We start from the raw sequence: 21,986 nt of genomic DNA on the forward strand, positions 1-21,986 counted from the left end.
TATTTTTTTAAATATTTATCGATTGTCAGATCGTAAATCTTTTTTTTTATACTACTTAGAATGGCAAACAAGCTGACGGCCCACCTAATCGAAAGTGGTAACCGTCGCCTATAGACATGAGCAGTACCATGGACATAACAGAGTATAATGTTTCGCCCATGATACCCCCCATGCGTTGCCATTCCTAAGGACTCAGGTGTTATTCCTCTGTACCCAGTAAATTCACGCTATATCTCACCCTTCAAACCGAAACACAGCCATGCAAACACAACTGCTTCACGGTTGAAATACGAATGGGACAGAGGTACCCAAGCAATCGACTTTTGTAGTCTCCCTCTGGTAAAATCATAATAATGTCGTTATTTACTAGAATCTGATCAATATTTCATATGTAACTTTTGTATATAATTATAACCCATGTCCCATGAGCTGTAACTATGTACTTTAAAATTATATTTTGTACGTTTTGCATCTAGCGTGAATCAGCATCGCGTTTTATAACGTTGGCAAAGGACATTACGAGTCAGATTTGTATGAGACTGATAATCCAGTCTTAGCTTTACATGTATTTCACGCAACGTAATTAGCTACAAGCGCATTGCACTCATTCCTCAGTATGCAGTTGAAAGTACGCGCACGTAGGGGGGAAAGGATTGTTAGTAATGTGGACTATCAGTCCCGTTTTTAGCAATATACCCTGCCAGGTCGATCTTCACGTGGTCCCCCCTGGAAACCATCATTCTGAATTCCATTCATTACGATGGGCTAACTGACCTGCCTTTTCCTTCTCACCTATGGTCACTCACTGGTCGCCTGCCAGCGTATACCATTAGCGCTGGCGAGGCTACCATTTCATTATTATCCATTAAAAAAGTATGCGCACGGAATTTATATCAAACGCTTGTTTTTATACAAATTTTGTTCGACCATGTATGTATGCAACGCATTCGTTCGGAAACGCGCCAATAAGCCATTAATGGCTCTAACTCGAAAACACAAAATTAAATTTTAGATTAGTAAGAATAAAAGGAAAACATATTAGAAATAATTATTGCATTTATTAATACTATATACATTTCAATACCTCAGTTCAAAAGGTACTCTTAAGACTAGTAAAATATATATAAATAGGAGCGTTCATAATGAAGAATTTTATGTATGATTAATTTTACTATATATATATATATATATATATATATATATATATATATATATATTGTGTTCAATTGTTTTTGAAAATTGATAGTTGCGACGTCACTGCACTTGCTCAAGCTAAAATTATGAACGCTCTTAAAATAAAATTATTTACATTTTACATATGATGTCCATATACATGACCGATGAATATAAATCTTTATAAAATCTGATCGAATAACCTAATATTATTTACATCCTCATTGTCATAGAATATTAATTTATGGTTCCATTTTGTCACTATATACCACTGTACAAGTCTTGATATAATACACAAATTTTGATAAAAAAATCTTCCTTATAAAAACATAGCATGCTATGATATTATTTCTTATAATAAATAATAGATTATTATCACTTGGCAATGGCGGATTAAATACGATGTAGCATCGAAATGGAGTTCGAACATCACACATGACCCTGAAATAATAAGACAATTTATATTTGGGAACACCTAACGATTTAAACTACAAATTCAGTATAATCAATTTAATATTATTAACGAGAAAGATTTTTATTGTTTGTAATGGATAAATTCAAAAATTACTTAAGGATATTTTAATACATTTTTCACTTATAAAAAGCTACATTATCAGTGAGTAACATAAGCTGTAAAAAATCTTCATCTCGTAATGCGTACCTGGTAAGAGAGCCGGTGTGAGGTGACAGGTAGCCGCGATCAGACGTCGTCGCCGAGAGCGAGGGGCGCGGTCTGGTGCGAGGCGCTGATGATATCCTGCAGGCAGCGCGCGAACTCCTCGATGACGTCACGCATGGGGTCGGGCTCCGCCTCCTCTGCCGCTTCTCCTGTCCTCGTGCCGGGCTCTGCCGCGGCCGCTACCAAGCACTGACACACGGCCTCTATTACTTCCGATGTCATGAAGCTGCACGGTTGCCTGTTGATGTTTCAATAATATATATGAATTTTATTTTTTTCTCAAACATGCGTGGAATGTGAAATGTTTAAATTTCGAACTGGCTTGCAAATAGAAAGCTGTTTATTGAAAAAAAAAAACAAAGGAACATTATGGCGCGTGAAAAATTATTATTGTTCGTTATTCGTCATTGAACTTAAAAAGTAAAATTGTGTTTTTGATTTCCGCGCATTGTTTGAGAAAAGTACTATACAAGCCTTGGCCAAAACTAGGCATTGATGGACTCACGTACGTTTGCACGTTCGTCCATCAAAGCCTCAGTTGCTGGCCGCTGCAGTAATGTACTAATAATGATATATTTTTTGTTTATAAATAAAGTGTATCAACCTGGTTACGACTACTGTATTTTGTACGCACGTGTGGTGCGAGGCGGACGTGGTGTGCGAGTACTTATTCGTAGTACGTGGCGAGGCGGGCGCAGCGTGCGGGTACTCACTTGTGGTGCGTGAGCGGCGGCGGGCGGTAGAGCGCGGTGGGCGAGGAAAGGCGCGGGTCGCGGCCGGCGAGCGGGTGCCGCCGTGTGATGTCACGCCGCCGCGCACGCTCCAGCGTCTCTTCCACGTTGCGGCAGCCCACGCACTTGCACATCGACGTACACGCAATTTTGGCCTGCGAACACACGCCACACGTTCAAGCTGGATGCGAACACTCACGAAGCAAAAACATAAATAGTATTAGCTTACTTCCAAATAAAGCTAATCACATTAACATGTTGAGCCCGCGCCGAATTTGCTGTCCTTTCCGTTCAGCCGGCAGCCGACGAGAGATACAATGTTGTATGCTATCGCCAAGAGGTTACTTTAGTACTAATGAGATAAGGAATTCTTTGTCGCGCTATTTTGGACGTTTTGGACGAAAGACAGCTACAAATATTACCAAAAAAAGTTGTTACGTATTGTAATATGTGTAAAGATAAACCGCATTTTTGTTTAGAATGTTTCAATAAATTTCATTAAAATTATATTTGATCACATTTCATTGAGACTAATTTTATTTTTTAACTTTAATACTGTCGGTCTCACAAACCGACGCCAGCTAAATGAAAATTCTAGTGCTGGTTCCCAGGGACCGACGCTGGCCACACGGATAGTTCGCTGCCGGTCCCTAGGAACCGGCGCCGGACACACGGTACGGTAAGTTCGCTGCCGGTCCCCAGGGACCGGCGCCGGGCCCAACGTCTTAAACAGTACTGACATACAATAGATCCCGTTCTACCAATCAATATCATGAAAATGTAAAAAAATAAATAAATTACTACTATTAAATACTGATAGAACAAACTAATTACTGTCTATCAATGGCATTACATATATTATCAGTCAAAACTTTGCATCTCTACATAATGTACAAATTTAGCTTTAAAGTGGAGAACCATTTTTTAATAAATGACTCATCATCAAGTTCCAGCCTAATCAAAAAAAAAAAAAAAAAAAAAAAAAAAAAAAAAAAAACAATAATCCTATTATAAAAATGCATTAAATAAAAATATTAGCAACTCACCTCGTAACACTCACAGTAATTCTTCAAACACCCACTCCTTTTACAATTACAGCCCTTGTTATGTCTCCGTATTATTTCTGGACCACCAGTTTTACTCTTGCCAATTTTTGGTCTACAATATAAAAAAATCAATAACTATATAGTACAAAAGTACTTTTAACCATCTCCATTGGGCAAAAGTACTTTTGACTGATTTTGCTAGTCAATAGTACTTTTGACTGGTAAAAAAATTTTGATTGCAACATATACACGAAACCTTCTTACATGATCTTTATATTTTTAAACATCTCAAATACTATTTTGATCCAAAATATAAGTATTCCATTTGGTGATGATTAATAAATTCCATCGCGTAAAGGGTTAAATTCTCTAATTCTATTAATTTCCTTAAATTTGTAATGACGGTTAAATGGACGGATATTTATTATTCTTTCATACAAAAACTACTAAACAGATTTTAATTAAATTTAGTACATGAGTAAGTTATATCCTAACTAAGCACGTAGGATACTTTATATATTAATTCACGGTGGTGAAATGGCGGGATACAGTTAGTAGTCAAATTTCAAATCTCTTCCAATTCAAATTTGATAGATGGGTTTTGCGATTTATTGCTTAAATATTCACTATTTTCTTCCTTATAACAGACAGTCCCGGTTTGAGGATCAAGTAGACTAAACAAGTATTACTGCTCAAAATGACAACCTCTACTAATTTTACTATTATTAGTTGTACAGTTTGCCGGTATAAAATAGACCATATTTTCCTTTCCCGTGGTTGTCGTAAGAGAGTAAAGGAACATAATGGTTGAAAGATAGGCAGCATAGACCCTCTTAAAACATCTTTAAAATCTTACTGCGGTTGCCAATCCACCTGCCAAGCGTGACAACTACTGGCAAATCCCTCCTTTTATGAATATGATGATGATGAATTATACCGTTAATAATTTCTAGTAAAAATAAAAATATATATATATACCATTAGGACTTAGTTAATAAACAGATAATATAAAAACCTGCTTAAAAGTACCTGTTCATTATGAAACAAGTTAACCATGTAACAGAAGGTAATTTTAATAAAAGTTATATGCGTAATATGTTACAAAAGAACATTATTTACCTGAAAGCATTTGGATTCCTATCGAGACATGCCCTGATGGCCTTCTGTCGCAACTCTTCGTTCTCCAGGTTGTTGTGGCAGTTGTTGCAGTTGCACCGATTGCAAAATTCACCATTCGCGAAGCAATCGCAGTACAACTTGAGGCATTGGGACTTTGTACAATTACAAGCCTTCCTTGGCCGTATACCCAATTCCGTTGATACTACATCTGGAAAAAATAATCAATAGATGCATGTTCTATTTTTTTATACTTCTAAACAATATTTAAAATTGTAAATTTTGCACGTAAAATGGAAAAAATAAAGGGATAATAATACTTTGAGGCTATTAGTGAAAATCAACAAACTGTTAGTACACAGTAAACCCAGATTGGCAATAAGCTTAATATTATTTAACATATTTGTAAAATTTGGGACTTTTTTATCTAAATGGTATACCCGGGTTTTAAAGTTGATTTAAATATATTTAAACCAACTTTAAAACCCGGGGCTTTTCACGCGTTGTATCGTGATTCCTCTTGTGATGTTTACGTTATAAAATGAATATATATCCTAAATTTCAACTTTCTATATTTAGTAGTTCTGACTGTGTGTTAACAGTCAGTCATTATATTAAAAGGCAAACCATTTTATACGTATTCCCTTTTTGATTCCTAGAAAAATCCAGTAGCTGTGTCTAATGTAATGTAAGACTAACACAGCGGGTAATTAAACAATGTACAGCCTGTACTGAGAGTAGGAACTTTGAGATTACTTATAGTAGTTTTGTTTGTAGTTTGTTTTATAGTGTGAATATGAACTACGACTTACAGAAAGAAAACTAAAAGGAAGCTGTAATAAAAACTAATAACACATATTTTTGGAAAACATCTATAGTCGGCAAGACGGTCTCTTTTATAATTTTATATAATAAATTATACCCTAAATAAGTGATCAGAAATAACATATTACAATACCTGATTCCGAGACAGCCGGCGGCGTTGTAGGCGATTGATATGGATTCATTACCTCTTCTACATTTAACATATGTTTCATTTTTCTTTTCTCTTCCTAAAATTATATAATAAAGTTTAAGTCTGTTCCTATATAGAATAATATTCTCCGTATATACATATATAGATACGTATATATACATTTTTTTGTTATAGAGAAAATAAAAATAAAATTAAAACCCATAGACTATATCCTTATTTAGTAATGAGATATATGTGGCATATAAATTATGTACTAGGATAGTTAAGGGAGGTATTTTTGTAAAGAAATTCGAAAAAATAAAATTATTTTAGTTATTATGACGACGAAGTATCAAGAAGCCGAAAATATGTAACAAGATTAAGACTTTGGAAAATGTAATTTGCTAAGATGAAATATAAATACTTACACTTTTAACTAAATCCTCCACAAGAAGTGACTCTTCTGAATTTCTGTAATTGGAAGGGATAACAATGAGCGGATGTTCTTCTGGCCTAGTACTTGAATCTTGCTGATCTATACTGTTTACACTCTCTTCTCGTATTGGACTCTGCAAATGTAAGGTTTCATATAAATCATAGAAGCTTTTAACATTATCAAACATGTAGTGAAATAAAAAGTAATTTCACTAGACGATTCCTAAACTACATAAAATATTACAGCAACTATGACACGAATTATGACAGAAGAGTATTATATTGTCAATTAAAAACGGGCCATAAACAATGATATTAAATATCCAGCAGGAAATTTTCTAGTGGGAACTAAGAAGAAACTCCCCGATTGCTCTTTTTAGTCTAACAATATATAATTTGTTGATTTGAACAAACCTGTTGTCTCTCATATTCCACTTCGACCTCTTGCATGGATTGTATATTCACTTCATTACCAACTGTGTCTGCGATTAAAGCTTGTAGTGAAGTCTTGGAATCCTCCGCCTGTTCCTCTTCCACTTCCTCCTTTTGCACCTGACAGAATATAAATTTATTTTTCAGTTATCTTTGTTATAATGACGACCAAGCACTGCTTGTTAATATATTTACACTAACGGTCCGACCCAACTTGGTACGGGTACATAGAATATACGAAAATAATATAAAATATAATTACTCACAGATAATGTAGCTTTCTATAAGTAAAAGATTTTTTAAAATCAGTCGAGTATTTTTTAAGTTTATCCATTACAAACAATAAAACTTTTCTCTTTATAACATTAGTATAGATATAAAATATACCGATTTTTTATGCCTATTCAAAGGTATTTATTTTTCAGGCATTAGTAAAAGAGTAATAACTCGATCAAAATTGAACTCATTTCTATCTGGCCAATAACGTTTGAGTGCAAATGTCCTGAAATGTTCTTATAATTTTAAAAATATAACATTTGTACACAAAGTTTCATATTTAGACTAGTTATGCCTTGTTCTAAATTTTTTTCTTTAGGATATGCTTTTAACTGTAACTTTTGTATGAGAGTTATTAATTAAGGATTACGTTGAATAATACATTACCTCTTCCTCTACATCGGCCTCCTCGATAACCTCTTCAACGACGGGCAAGGTATGAGGCAACAGCTGTATTTCTTTTATCTCTTCCATCGTCGTTGGCGAAGTATCTGCTGTCGCCAGGGGTGCTAGTAGACTTTGTGCCGATCTGGTCGGTTGCTATTATAAAATATATAGTGTAGAAATATAAACTATATAAAATTATGGTTTGTTATTAATTGAAATCACTTTTCATTTATTACACGTTAAAAGTATTTATAAGTTATAACTTTTCGTTACAAAATAATATTTAAAACTATTCGTTACAAATATTTTCAATAACAAAATGGAGCAAATAATTAAGCATTATATTCGGCAAATCTGAATTTAGCATTTAGAAAATTATAATTTGAAAAGAATAAAAACGCCCAAACAGCCCACCTAATGAGCGTTTTTATATTTTTCTGTGGATTTCACGATAAATCGCGCACTGTAAAGAATAAAAACGCCCAATGCATGTTTGCCATCTCAGCAGTATAAAATAAAAATACGGGGCAATGTATCTCAGTGGTACCCATGTCTATTGAACAATTAATAGCTGAAATGATGTAGATAACAAATTGTATCCTTGTACAAAATTATTTAACTTAATAAATATCGTTCCTTACCACCGAATGCGACGATTTGGTGACAGGCGGAGCTGCTGCTATCCGTACCAACTTTTGCTGCGGTTTCGAGGTCACTACTGCAAAACCAATATTAATTATTCATATAAATAACAAATCTAGCATAATAATCTAATCGCGTTGTACCTATTGACAGCTAAATATTTAAAATTTTCGAATATTACGTATTACATGTTCCAAAATATATTTAAATAGAGAAAACTGTCACTTGGTCATTTTGAATTCTAAAATGGTTTTCACTTTTATAAATATAAAAATGTTAAGTTTACACTATGACCGATTTCCATTCAGTGATACCTAAAGAGTTTCTATACTTTATGGATAGAGTGATACTCCGTGTCTTTCTCCTTATACAGCCGCCATTTTCTGATTTTAATATTTTTTATAGAATTGTATACTAACAAAATATGGGTTTAACAATTATTATTATGTATGGCTAGCTAACTAATGGGCTGGCTGCACGCAACATTTACACATGGAGTAAGTACTATTGTAACTACCACAATCCAAAAACATTCACATTAAAATTGCATTAAAAATTTTTTGCAAACTAAACTGTGCTATCTACTAAAATATTGCATGTACCCGAATTAATAAATATGAGAAACGAGAGTTGTATATGAAGAACAATATAATTATTATGACACTTGTTTATAAAGCATTATATGAACATACGTTTACTAGCCGTGGTAGTATTTCCAGTGATGACCAGCGGCGGTGGTTGACCACTGAGCATTTTCTCTGCAGTCATCTGGATTAAGTTACCTACAATATTTATTATACAAGTATTCATTACATAAGCAAATTTTACGAGGTTAACATGTCATACATTACTATTTACATTATTTTGATGACTGGAGTGAGATAATAATATAATTCTATAATTATTTGCATGACATTTGTATATGATACTGCATTTAAAAAATGTGAAAATTTGACCTACCTTTACTATCTTGTAAAACAAAAGTTTTGGAAGGCACTGCTATTGCAGGTGGTGGTTTCGTGACAGGTTTGGCTGCTGTAGTTGTTGGGTTTGTTATTAATCGTATTAATTGTATCTGAAAAACAAACATAGTCAACATAGTAAACACTTCAATTATTGATAGAAAATATTATTATTACATCAGTCGTTAACTGTCCACTGCTAAACATAGGCTGCCTTCCCCATAAAGGGAGCTTTACCAGTAGTTGTTATGTTTGGCAGGCGGGTTAGGAACCGAAGTCAGGCTTAGGCGATGTTTTAAGAGAGACACTGTTGTCCATATCTCAACCACTCCTTAGTCGCCTCTTACGACACCCACGAGAAAGGGAGAAGTTGTCCATTCTATGCCGGGACCACACGACAAATCTTATCAATGATTTAATAGAAAATCTTAGCTATGCACTAATAGTACTAGTCATCAACATATTTAATCATCATTTAGAACTACATAAAAAAAAAAATTACATAAAAGTATAAGAGCAAAATCATGCTAGTATCTTTAACACTTACGCCTTTGCCGGGAACGTCGATTTTATGAAGTTGCGATCTTTGTCCTTGGACCAAAACTTTGCTCTCTTTGTTTATCTAAAAAGAATTTTCCATATGGTTTAAGAAATTAAAAATTATTTCTACATGACATTTTGTTCACTTATGTTTTAAATTAAATATTGATTAATTCTTTAACGTTTTTTAAAGCTGTCTATATAATTGTGATTTGTACCAATTGCTATATAGTGTTGTTCTACAAAAACTATGATCACTTACTTGTGTAGTTTTAGGGGCAGCAGTTTTCAATATAACATTCTGTGACGAATTGGCAGTTATGACAATCTTTTTCGTAGTAGTAGGTGCTAAGGAAAAAAAAAATCAATTTAATAAAGTTATAAATCATAAAATAATACTATCAAGATGTAGTCATCTTGATAGTATTATTTCATTCTTTGAGAAATAAAATATTTGTGCATCTAAGTATTGGTAAATCAGTTCTTTTAAAATATAACATTATTTTCTCTGGTATTGAAGATTAGAAGTAATATATATAATAGCAATGAAATATTAATAAATACCTTGAGACTGCTTTGTAGGCGCATTTGACTTTATAGTTATGATCTGTTGTTTTTTCCCTTGTTTGGTTGGAGATGTTAGTAACACCTGTAATTTTGATTTAAAGGAACCTTAGCTCAAGCTTACATTTTAATTTAAATCTGTGAAATATTGAATAGATAATTCTATTAATATACAAGATATTGTCTCCACAGTAAAGAATATATTCCCTGTTATGCTTGTTATGCTTCTTGTTTACGCAACAGAAATACAATTTTTAAGGTTCTTTTCGTTTTTAAACTACAACTGCATTGCGTAACAGACATAAAAACCCAATCAGTAGAACTAAAATTAAGTTTTATTCAATGTGCATAAAATACACAGTATAGAGACAAAACATACCAAAATACCTAAAATAGATTTTAATGTGTACTTTTAAAATCATAGAAAATTAAAAGAAATATATTTTTTAAATTTTAATTCTATGTAGTGAGTATGGTTTTTAATTTAGAAGATTTTTATGATTATTAATTTTGATTTAATAATATAGATTTCATTCTGTACAGAAATTCAAATGAACTAATTTTATATTTAACACAATTTAATCATAACTACCGAGGAGACATAATTATGAGCAGGTCTGTTAATATCTACCTTATTATTTGCAATTGATATTGGTATAGTTTTTTGATGCATGACATAACGAGCTTGTGGTGTCACAGCACTTCCGGTCGGTAATATTTTCGTAATCACAGCGGGCTGATTGCTACTCTGAGCTGAAATATTGAACCACATTACAAACCATTCAAATAAGATATACTACAAAGGGTACATATACAGGGTATAATAATTGGATGACTTGACGACTAATAATATATCTATGTGTATGCCATATAGCCATGTGGCTCTGGCATAAAATAGCCCACCTCTTCCTATCCCATATAGAGTCGATTAAGAAGGGTGAAGAATGAGCAGCAGCGTCCCTCTTAAAACATATCTAAAGCCTGATTGCGGTTGCCAATCTGCCTGCATGAGGCCACTTGAGGTGATATGAATTAAAAATGCACCATTCTTCATAGGTTTGTGTGGTGAGTTTATCACAATAAGTCTCATAATATCTCACGAAAGAACAAACCAACCAACCAAGACAAACCAACCTCAGATTTAAATTTTAATAAATTACCTTGTCCTATTACTTTTGCGACCACGGGTTTGGCAGATTGCGTAGTGGGTACACTTTTTGATATTATTTGAGCCTGAAATAATGAAATTATTATCCAAACATTATAATTTCATACTGTACAAAAAGTACTAAAAAAAAAATATTACAACTACTGAAAAATAGATTTACAAAGTAGTTTATTGATACAAAAATGTTTATGGTTATTATTTTACATTTCTGAAACATGTCAAAAGGTTCTCTCAACTGTATATATAAAATATGACATTCCCACTAGCACTTACATATTGAACAGTAGACACACCAGAATTTGAGGTTGACACAAGTTTTATCTTCTGGGAGCCCCCAGTAGGCAACATGACCAGCTGCTTTCCTATTTGTGCTGTAAAAAAACACTATATAAATTAGGTCAAATGTACATATTAATTTATTTGAAGTTTTATGTTTTATACATCATTATCATAATTTCCCATTTAAATTTAGAAAAATACATTTAGAGTCTTTAGTCAGAAAGTGGAATTGATTTTTATATTTAGAGATTTATACAATATATTATAGTAGCATTATAATACAATTTATTATAATGTGTCACTCTTTGATTTCGTTAACATTCACTCTATATACATATGAAGTATTATATTTCCAGTCTTTGCACACAACTCTGTCAAATTCTTGCTTTATATAACTACAATCCTTAGAACTAGGAAAGACAGGTATATCATTTACCTAAAACAGTGTTTCCTTTTGATGTGCCTTGCATAATGCCTGTCCTGTTTGCCACTAAGGCAACAGGTTTAGGTGCTATAGCATATTGTTTGCCATGAACCAGATCTGGCTTGTGAACGGGAGTGCTGAATTTTGATGGCTTCGGTGCTATAGCTACGGGACGAGGAGGTCGCGGTACAGCCGCCTTCATGAAACAATTTTTAGTAAACATTTATTTTTTATATATTTATTTATTTATTTTTTACAACACAGGGGGCAAACGAGCATGCGGCTCACCTGATGGTAAGTGACTACCGCCGCCCATGGTCACCCACAACACCTACGGCATGGCAGGTGTGCTGCCAGCTTTTTTAAATTTAAGAAATGATATGCATATTTCTAGTCTAGTTAGTTAATATTCGAAAAAATTACTAAATGTACAGACTTGGATAATTAAGGTTTCATTATAGATATTGTATACTAATAATAGGTAATCAAATTGGTAGACATTCTTAGAGAGCTATCATTGCAAAAATAAAACTTTTTACATTTACCTTCACAGAAATATATTTAGTTTGTGGTGGATTCTCTTGTTTTAAAGGTGGTTCAAACTGCAAGTTCACCATAGTTTCTGATTGAGACTGTAAAATACTCTGAATCTGTAAATGAAAATGTTCAACTACAATATATCATATATCATAAAATACAGTTAAAGAGTCTCCCTCAGAGTACTTTTCTATTAATTGCATTGCACATGTAAAACTAAAAATGTCACATCTCTGTAGTAGAGTATAATTAATAGTACTACTCCACACAGTATGATCATTCTCTGTCCCTCTCTGCTGGAAAGGTGAACTCAACACCTGCTTGTTATTACAAAATTACCTTTTGAAAAAAATATTTCTCATACTACAAACTGATTAATACATATACATATTTGGAGGTATAAAGGTGTTATTAAAAAAAAAGAGTCAACACTAAAAATGCTAACTCTGTTGTTTGGACTCTGTTTTGACTCTTGTTGTTTGAAAAGTATTTGAATAATGAGAGAATTGTAGTACACTAACCCAACTTACAAACCCTAAAGGTTGTGAATTTGAATTTGGCTGACATTACAAAGATTGTCTATTAAAATTTTCAGTTATGGAAAACATTATTAGCAAACCAAATTAATGTCAGAGATCAAACAGTAGGCTTACCCCTAACCAAATTTGTATGGTACTTCAACAAAACGTTGTGTATGTAGAGTATTACGTTTTCTACAAATCTTTTTAACTACCTCTTTTAGGATAACAGTTACAACACATTTTTTCACAAGATAATTGCATTGTTAGTTTTATAAACATTATATTAAAAGTGTACACACATTAGACTCTTCTGTTGTAGTTGCTCCTGAAGTTTGGTCATCTTTGATAGAATATTCTTGTAGTGTAAATTGTTCTCCCATAAAATCTGAAACTATATATTTATATGTTAGCAAAATAGCTATAATTAATCAAAATACTGCTTCTCCACTACTTAAAATAAGTAATAAAAATATATATATTTCTAATTAAAATAAAATTTTGTAAATTCATTTTATGTGCAAACATTGTATAGTAACTAAGAAAAGCTTATATTAAAAATAATATGTAATAAAATTATGATATAGTCTATTTCAATACAATATAATAAAAAAAATAACCAAGTTTTGTTGAAATTAACACAGCACACTAATTTGTGATACAAATTGAAAGTATTACCTAATCATATTTAATTTTACATGACTACTGAACATAACTGGAATATCTTCTGATCGAGAGAATTATTACTTTGTTTATATTTTTATTACAATTCTATAAAATAGATTAAAAAATATTATAAATATGAAAGTTTATAAAGATATTTATTACTTGATCACACTTAAACCTACATAGACTTGAATGAAGTTTATTACTTGGGTAGGTTACATATTAACTTGGGACATTTAATACCAATTTATGTGGGCTATTAAATATTTACCAATAATTTCTTCATTTCCTGTATCCATTAACATAGGTTGCTGTTCAATATGTTCAAACTCCATCGGTATATCACCTTCTTGCCCACTAGCTTCAAGGGTGATATCTGCTTGGCTGACAACTGCATCCTCAGAATGTGTAAAATCCATCTGTGTGTAACCATTAGAAAATTTTATTTAAACCTTATTGACAAAGTAATTTCACTATTTGATAATAATAATAACTCTTAAATTATGAGATAATATTATTAGGTATATTGGCAATATAGCCGGTTACAGTATCTTTTTGATAACTAGAAATTAAATCTTCTTGCTTTATCCAAAATCAAGGATATTACAGAGGTGAGGGGGTCAAAAGTACCATAAAGAACTTTGAGAAAAGGATGGATGCTTGATTTGTAGAGGGCACTGCCATACCTCCTGATATTCGAGTTTATTATTATATATTCACTAGAAATAAAAAATAAAATCTAACCTCCATATAATATTATTTTATATTTTGAAAATTATTCCTAAATTACTCAACACTCTTAGTTTTTAGTGAAAAGAGGTCAAATGAATCTATCATTCACTTGATAATAAATTATTACCTATGAACATTAATAACTTCAGAGAAGTATATTTATTTATATTTTGGGAAGGCCAAGTCTATCCATTTTATTTTTATACTTTTGTTGGTTACATATATTACTTACTTATGTAGAAAGACTTTTTTCAATTAACTTCTTTAAGAGAAATACACCCTATTATACAGCAAAATCTAAATTACTATAATTCTATATAAATCGAATTAGTAATGTGTGATAAAATCCAAATAACACTTAACTGATACGAAACATTTAACTATATCAAACTTAAGACAACTTAGCAAAACATTATAGTCCATTGAAGTCTATGAAAATTTTAATAGAAAATAATAGCACGAACAAAACATAAAAAATTTAAAGATATTATTTCATTGTGAACTATTACATGTGAATAACATAAAAGATTGAAAGAATACATAGAAATTAAAGAATTGGAAGTATATATTTATCAAGAAAATTAGCATTCATTTACTCACTTCACTTATTGCACTTTCCAAGTTTAAAGTATCTTCTAAATTATGATCCATTGTGATATTTTAACTTACTAACTACAATTTAATTTATCGCACAATTAACATCATAAGATTTGTTTAATGACATGAAATTTATAAAACAATCTGTAGTTCAAAAGAGGCCGCCATTTTAGGTTGTCAAATCTCAATAGCTCCGCCACGGTTAAAAACAAATATATCACGATAATAAAACGCCATTTAAAACACAAAAATGGATAGACTGATACAGTTTATTTAGTCATTTATGAAGAATAATTAATATACTTTAGTATAGAGCACTTGAATTGTCTGAATATCGAATTATTTTGTAAAAATTGCAATAAAATTGAATTATAAAGAATGGCGCTTCTTTCAATTTCATCAGCTGTCAAACAAATTGGAAGAATCAAGAAGCCAACATAACAAAATAAACACTTTTTTGTGGTTTTGGAAAAAAGGAAATTATTTTTATTGAAATTTGTATCTACGATCATTAATGTTTTTTTTCTTGAAAATATTAAAATTAAGTATTTTATTTGTTCCTTGCAAATGTCCTTTTAATTTGTTTGTAAACAAATTAAAAACCTTAACAATGGAAAAAATGCAAACAATACTTTTTTTATATTGATTTAGTGGTGATATTTTTAAAGATCAAATAGTTTACTTATAATTCTTATTCCTTATAAACTACTGCGCACTACAAACAAACAAATACTGCGCACTACGCGAAAACTTTGTAAAGGATTTCTAAGTACCAAAGTATAGCATTATATATTACAAATGCTTCTTAATCGCTAAATCTGCTATATCTGCACTTATTTCTCATAAATGGCATTGTTTTCGATTTAGTGGCAAAAGACAGAATTAACTCATACAATAATTTTAGTTTATAACATTGGTTAGCAGAAGCAGATATATCGTTTTTAGACTAAAAGTACGAAATAATACAAAATATCTCAATATGAAGATTGACAGTAAAAATAAAATATCGTGAAACTATTTCCTTTTTTTATACCACGATATTACGCGATGTTTCTCTAAGTAGTCTGTGATGGTGTAACTATAGTCTCTTTAATCTGTAGTGTAACCAAAACGTAGTGATTATTTATTTTCTATGTTAGTGATTACAAACTTAATTTATAAACTTTAAATAGTAAGGTATTTAGATAATAATTAACAGCAAAACATTTTCATTTTTAAACATTTTGATAAACATAGGTACAAAATCGATACATACTGTTTTTTTTTTACATTTCTTAGATTTTGAGATACTGTTTTTAATTAGATATAATAATTAGTTGTCCTGTGATGTGATGTATTTTTTTTAATGAGTGATAATGGAATGATAACCCCACCTGCGCTATCAGTATACGCTGGCGGGGCACCAATGAGGGCTGATAGGTTACAATGAAATCAGGTCGGTTAGCCCATCGTGACGAATTCCACTAGAATTAACCACGATGGTTTCCATGGGGAACCGCTTGGAGGTCGACCTGACGGTGTATTGCTAGCAATAAGTCATACCCCATTACCAACAATCTCTTTCCTCCAATGTGATGTATTGGATTGCATATTGCATTTTAGACTTACTAACGATAAATATTTTGCTTTATTAATATTTTTCTTTTCTGATCAGGAACATTATCGAAACAAAATGCCGTTAAATTTGCAAGGAGTGAGACAGTATCTGAGTGAACTGAGAAATTCAGGGGGACTTCACAGAGATCAAGCAGAAAAGTATGTACTTATTTATGTACATCTTGTAAAATATAAATTTTATGTAAAACTCAGTTTGATCAGTTAGTACTCTTAAAGGCTATTAAAAAGTACAGTTGAAATAGCAATCAGATATGTGCTAGTTACATATAGAATATTAAATGCTTCTATTAATTTTTAGGTATCGTAATGTTCTTATAGAAATTCTCAAAAACCCAGAAGGTGAATTAGCAGAAGCTCTCAAGGCATTCGTTGAAGCAAGTATGTATTTTAATCATGATTTTTGTTTGTTAAATTTGTAATTACAATATTCATGGTTGTAATTATCAACACTTAATAGAACTTTGAACACATATTGATATTATTACTTTAAGAAACAGAATAGTTTTTATTTCAATAAGAAAAAGAACCTGATAGTATATGGTAAAATTTTATACAATGTTCAACTGATTGCCAGCAGGTCTACTCTTAATTCTGATATCGAAATAAATCCAATCTATTGATAATGACAGTTTTGTGCTGCACTCATGAAACAACAATTAGGAATTAGGTTAGATTTGGTATTGGTTTGTTGTAGTTTGCATTAGTAAGTTTCACAATGTATATCTATTAGAACAATATGACACCATTGCATTGCTAGAGTTGTAATTCTAGAGTGTTAATCACCTCAATTTCAATGCCAGTTTATTGTAATTAATTTCAAGAGTAACCTCACTGATTAGTATAAAAATATTTTATTTTACCCAAAAGTTGCTTGAAAAAAAAGGTCTCAGGTTCAATTCTAATAGGGCCAATTTAGAAAATATTTTTTGTAAATTGGCTTGGGTTTGGGTATTTAGGTTTTTTTATATTGCCTTGTTATTTATTGAAGGATATTCTATTTGGAGACCTATCAATGGTTGTCTTTGGTATAGAACTGATACTATATACAAATACCCAATCCTCTATATATGTACTAAAAAAATATTGTGTTACAAAATCTTAATATATTTTTTAATATTTAGTAATTAATTTAATTATAAAGGTCAGTGGGTACCCTTAGGGGTAGTTAATTAATTTATATTGTTTATTACAGAGATTGGTATTATAATAATACAGTTTGGTTTAAATTTTGCAGTTGTAAATGAAAATGTAAGCCTAGTAATATCTCGACAGCTGCTCACAGATGTCAGTGCCCACCTTGCCAATCTTCCTGACAATGTTTCCCAAGAAGTATCACATTTTGCACTTGATGTCATTCAACCTCGGGTTATATCATTTGAGGAACAGGTAATGGAAGTTTTAAAAAATTACACAAGACAGTAAGATTAATCAAGATGAATATAAACTAAGAACTTTTGTATAAAAGATAGACAACTTAATTGTGTAACACCTTACCGGTAATTTAGTAACACTTTATGCTTTGCCTTTTCTAAGGACTTTGTTATTATGCCTCCATAGTCTATAATTTTATTGCCATATCCACTCTACAATACCCAAACACAGCTGCTTCATAACTGAAATGGGTTAGATAGTCTATTCATGCAGATTGTATAACTATAAATAAAATTTTTAGAGAAGTATAATTTTACCAAACGGATACTCTCTCTGGAGGTCACATGAATATTACTTTTGAAATGTTGTAGGTTGCCAGTATTAGACAACATTTGGCTGATATCTATGAGCACAATCAAAACTGGAAAGAGGCAGCAAATGTCCTTGTTGGCATTCCTTTAGAAACTGGCCAGAAGTAAGTGCCTTTTTTTCATATTTATAATTTTCCAGTATTTCTAAAGTTAATAAAGTTTCTAAAGTCATATAAATATACAAACAAATTTTGTGGTTAGACTTTAATATGGGTTGCCAATAAACCTAATAGCAAAAATGTATTAGTGCCTTTTCAACCAATTTCAAAAGATGGTGAAAGTTAGATTTTCTTAGAACACTGTCATTTAAAAATTTATTTTTTATCTGAAAGGATATGCTTTCAGATTGGTTCGTAGGCATTTTATTAAAATTGGTTCAGTTGTATAGTTTTTAAACCAAAAAAACTGATTTACCATTATGATTGTAGTCACTTTTTTCTAGTGTAATAAAACTTACGTGTTATCTATGCCAATGTGAATATAAGATTTAGATTTTATGCTATAACTATATATCAGAATATACTTTTTATATTATAATTATTTTATGTGATCAATATTTTCAGGCAATACTCTGTCGATTACAAGTTAGAGACATACTTAAAAATAGCTCGCTTGTACTTGGAGGTTGATGATCCCGTGCAAGCAGAGGCATTTGTCAATCGAGCATCACTACTGCAAGCCGAAACTACTAATGAACAGCTTCAAGTATATTACAAAGTGTGCTATGCTCGAGTGTTGGATTATAGAAGGTATGCAATGTTTAATTTATATAACAAAGGATGAATTGTGCCATAATATAGTCATCAATGATATGTTTACTTTTCCCGAGACAAGAACTTACGTCACTCGCTAGATTAGGAATGTTTCTGTTTATCGTAATTTAAATTATAAGACTTAAATTTGTCTTTGGCTATTCCAGTCTCAGCAATGAAAGTGTCATTTGCAATAAGTCTGAATTTGGCCCTGGCATTCCTATATGCCTAAGTTAGTCTTCTTTGGTAGTATTGAAACTGGAAAAATAGATTAATATTATTGTTCCTTTAGAATGTTGAGGTGAGATTGAGGTTGATAATTCAGAACTCTATTATTGTTTTTTAGGAAATTTATAGAAGCAGCTCAAAGGTACAATGAATTATCATATCGCAATATTATACATGAAGACGAGAGAATGACGTGTCTTAGGAACGCACTTATCTGTACAGTGCTAGCTTCAGCAGGTAAATTATCGTATATTATATAAAAAAAAAAAATTACAATTATATGCATGCATGCATATGCTGAATCTGTTAATCACTTCTATGCTGCCTCATTCCACTTTAAAAATGTTTTTATATCAGATTACAAAGAGGTAGGTATGGCAAGTTAATATAATACCTAATTTATTCAAGTAGCAAGAAAGAGTAAACTGAGAGCAAAAGTGTTATCCTTACACTATATCAAAATATTCCAAAAGAAGGTAGGTATAGAAAAGTAAGGTTAATTAATTTATATTTTACGTTTACGAAAAACACACGAATTTATAAAAAGAAATGTTAATATTGAAATTAATTCTCCAGCGATCGTAAATGTCTTTAACAACAGATAATTATGTGGCAGTGTATTAAAACAGTTTCTGATTTTCAACAAATTAAATATTTTTTTAGGGCAGCAAAGGTCTAGAATGCTCGCAACACTCTTTAAAGATGAAAGATGTCAACAACTACCTGCATATTCAATTCTAGAGAAAATGTACTTGGATCGTATAATTCGCAGATCTGAATTGCACGAATTTGAAGCTCTTATGCAGACCCATCAGAAGGTAATAGTAATAAACTGGAATAAAGTACAATACACCAATGCAAAATATACCTATAACAATAATTGACATTATCAGGCAACTACAGCTGATGGATCGACGATCCTGGACCGTGCAGTATTCGAGCACAACCTACTGTCAGCCAGCAAGCTATACAATAATATAACGTTTGAGGAACTGGGCGCACTGCTCGAGACACCACCAGCGAAAGCCGAGAGAATTGCCAGCCACATGATCAGCGAGGGCAGAATGAATGGATACATAGATCAAATCAGTTCCGTTGTACATTTTGAAAGTAAGTCACGCTTAATCAGTTCTGTGTCGAATATTAATTCTGCCGCTGAACTGCTTACTAGCACGCTGTGTTCAGATTTGAAAGGTTGAATATGACAATAAATTTACTGGTAAATAACATAATTTATCTGCCATATGATCTACCAGTTTTACATTGTGTGTGAAATTGTATTTATGAAAGAAAATGCGTTGATTTAAGATTTATTCGGCGAAAAAATAAAATTATAACTTTTACCGTGACAAAATACAGATCGAACGTAAGAGTAAATCATATTAAATCAAAAAAATATATCAAATCAAGTGTCGAGATGTCAAGTAGCATACGTTAATTTTTAGACTTTCGCATTGCACAGTTTATAAGAAACGTGAATTAATGCGATTATTTAGGTAAACTATGGTAATTTACCTGAGTTATCTCGACGTTTCGACCAAGTTACACCGGCTGTAGTCACAAGTAGACATAACTTAGGCAAATTATCATAATTTATATAGTTGCATACACACAAAAAATACAAGCCGAACCTATTTTCCTAATTCGCCTGTATTTAAAAAAGTTATAGTGACACATTTATTGATTTTTTTTTTTTATTTTAGCTCGCGAGATTCTACCACAATGGGACAAACAGATTCAAAGTCTGTGCTATCAAGTGAATAGCCTCATTGAAAAGATAGCCGCTGCTGAACCAGAATGGATGGCGAAACTCATGGAAGAAGAAATGATACAGTAATTTTGATCCAATCGACTTGCTTAGTTTGATTTCATAAATATGATTATTTTATATAGTTATAATCAGCATTGTTTGTCCTGCTTTTGTGAAGATGACTTCTTTTTTCAAATATCGCTAAAGAAAAACCAGAAATCATTTGATAACATCTGCTATTTACCACAAAATATAAATGAAACAAATTTGTCCTTACCTTTAATAGCCATTTTCATTGTGAATATATTGCATAATTAAACAAAAATCTTGTCAATCGTTTTTTATTTATTTTTTTCTAAGAAGTTTTTCATCGCAGTTATTAGAGAAAATAAATGAAGACTTATAGTAGATACTAATGTAGTAGCAAAGGGTTTGTATAGTAGGAATTGTTTCGGAAAAGATGGGTGAAAAATAAAGAGGTTAGGAGCCGCCCTAGACAAACATTTGACAATTTTCGAATAGCTGTTGTACTAAAAAAAGGACTAATTTTGTAATCAGCGCTATGGTGGTATTTTAATATACTCTTTATTTCTAAATATAGGCATGTCAATTGTTTCATATACTATAATGTAACAAACAAACCTGCCTGGGGGAAAAGTGATTGTTAGTAATAGTTTGATTTCCCTATAATTAGCAATATACCCTATCAGGTCGACCTCCACACAGTTCGCCCTGGAAACTATCGTGATTAATTCTAGTGGAATTCGTCATGATTGGCTAACCTGATTTTTCATAGTCACCTATCATCCCTCACTGGTGCCCCGCCAACGTATACCGAAAGCGTAGGCAGGGTTACCATTTCATTATCACAAATTAAAAAAAAACATGCCTGCTTTCGATTACCCCATTAGGAACTAAATATTAAAAAATATAAATATTAAAAACAGATAGTTATAAAAATTTAATATCTTATCGAAATGAAAAATATATCGTATAAATATAATATAGCAAATAGAAATAGCACTTCTTTTCCGTTGG

General features: G+C 31.6%; 2 protein-coding genes across 7 annotated transcripts; one reads left to right on the top strand and one right to left on the bottom strand.

The window, feature by feature from the left end:
• Positions 1 to 1,204: 1,204 nt before the first annotated feature.
• On the bottom strand, positions 1,205 to 15,285 carry LOC113516185 (protein lin-54 homolog). Of its 2 annotated transcripts, XM_052899109.1 has the most exons (23): positions 14,863 to 15,285; positions 13,802 to 13,949; positions 13,167 to 13,258; positions 12,355 to 12,459; positions 11,822 to 12,005; positions 11,380 to 11,477; positions 11,099 to 11,171; positions 10,570 to 10,691; positions 9,939 to 10,023; positions 9,637 to 9,722; positions 9,382 to 9,456; positions 8,833 to 8,947; positions 8,565 to 8,654; positions 7,872 to 7,948; positions 7,231 to 7,383; positions 6,550 to 6,687; positions 6,129 to 6,269; positions 5,704 to 5,797; positions 4,749 to 4,956; positions 3,630 to 3,741; positions 2,566 to 2,738; positions 1,835 to 2,090; positions 1,205 to 1,614 (listed from the first exon to the last, which is right to left on the bottom strand). In XM_052899109.1, exons 1-22 carry the CDS (start codon positions 14,911 to 14,913, stop codon positions 1,874 to 1,876), a joined length of 2,637 nt encoding a protein of 878 aa, XP_052755069.1. In that variant the 5' UTR covers positions 14,914 to 15,285; the 3' UTR covers positions 1,205 to 1,614; positions 1,835 to 1,873. The 2 variants fall into 2 exon arrangements, with proteins under 2 accessions (XP_052755069.1, XP_052755070.1); XM_052899110.1 differs by lacking the exon at positions 8,565 to 8,654.
• Positions 15,286 to 15,874: 589 nt separating this feature from the next.
• Positions 15,875 to 21,282, top strand: LOC113515949 (COP9 signalosome complex subunit 4). Of its 5 annotated transcripts, none has more exons than XM_026900255.3 (10): positions 15,875 to 15,993; positions 16,514 to 16,614; positions 16,775 to 16,854; positions 17,711 to 17,862; positions 18,219 to 18,322; positions 18,782 to 18,967; positions 19,317 to 19,435; positions 19,862 to 20,016; positions 20,092 to 20,308; positions 20,902 to 21,282. In XM_026900255.3, exons 2-10 carry the CDS (start codon positions 16,532 to 16,534, stop codon positions 21,033 to 21,035), a joined length of 1,230 nt encoding a protein of 409 aa, XP_026756056.2. In that variant the 5' UTR covers positions 15,875 to 15,993; positions 16,514 to 16,531; the 3' UTR covers positions 21,036 to 21,282. The 5 variants fall into 5 exon arrangements, with proteins under 5 accessions (XP_026756056.2, XP_026756053.2, XP_026756055.2 ...); XM_026900252.3 differs by having other exon boundaries at positions 15,884 to 16,035; XM_026900254.3 differs by having other exon boundaries at positions 15,893 to 16,030.
• The last annotated feature ends 704 nt before the right edge of the window (positions 21,283 to 21,986 follow it).

Source organism: Galleria mellonella, unplaced genomic scaffold (genome assembly GCF_026898425.1).
Source record: "Galleria mellonella isolate WM207_F2 unplaced genomic scaffold, CSIRO_AGI_GalMel_v1 utg56, whole genome shotgun sequence".
NCBI lineage: Eukaryota > Metazoa > Arthropoda > Insecta > Lepidoptera > Pyralidae > Galleria > Galleria mellonella.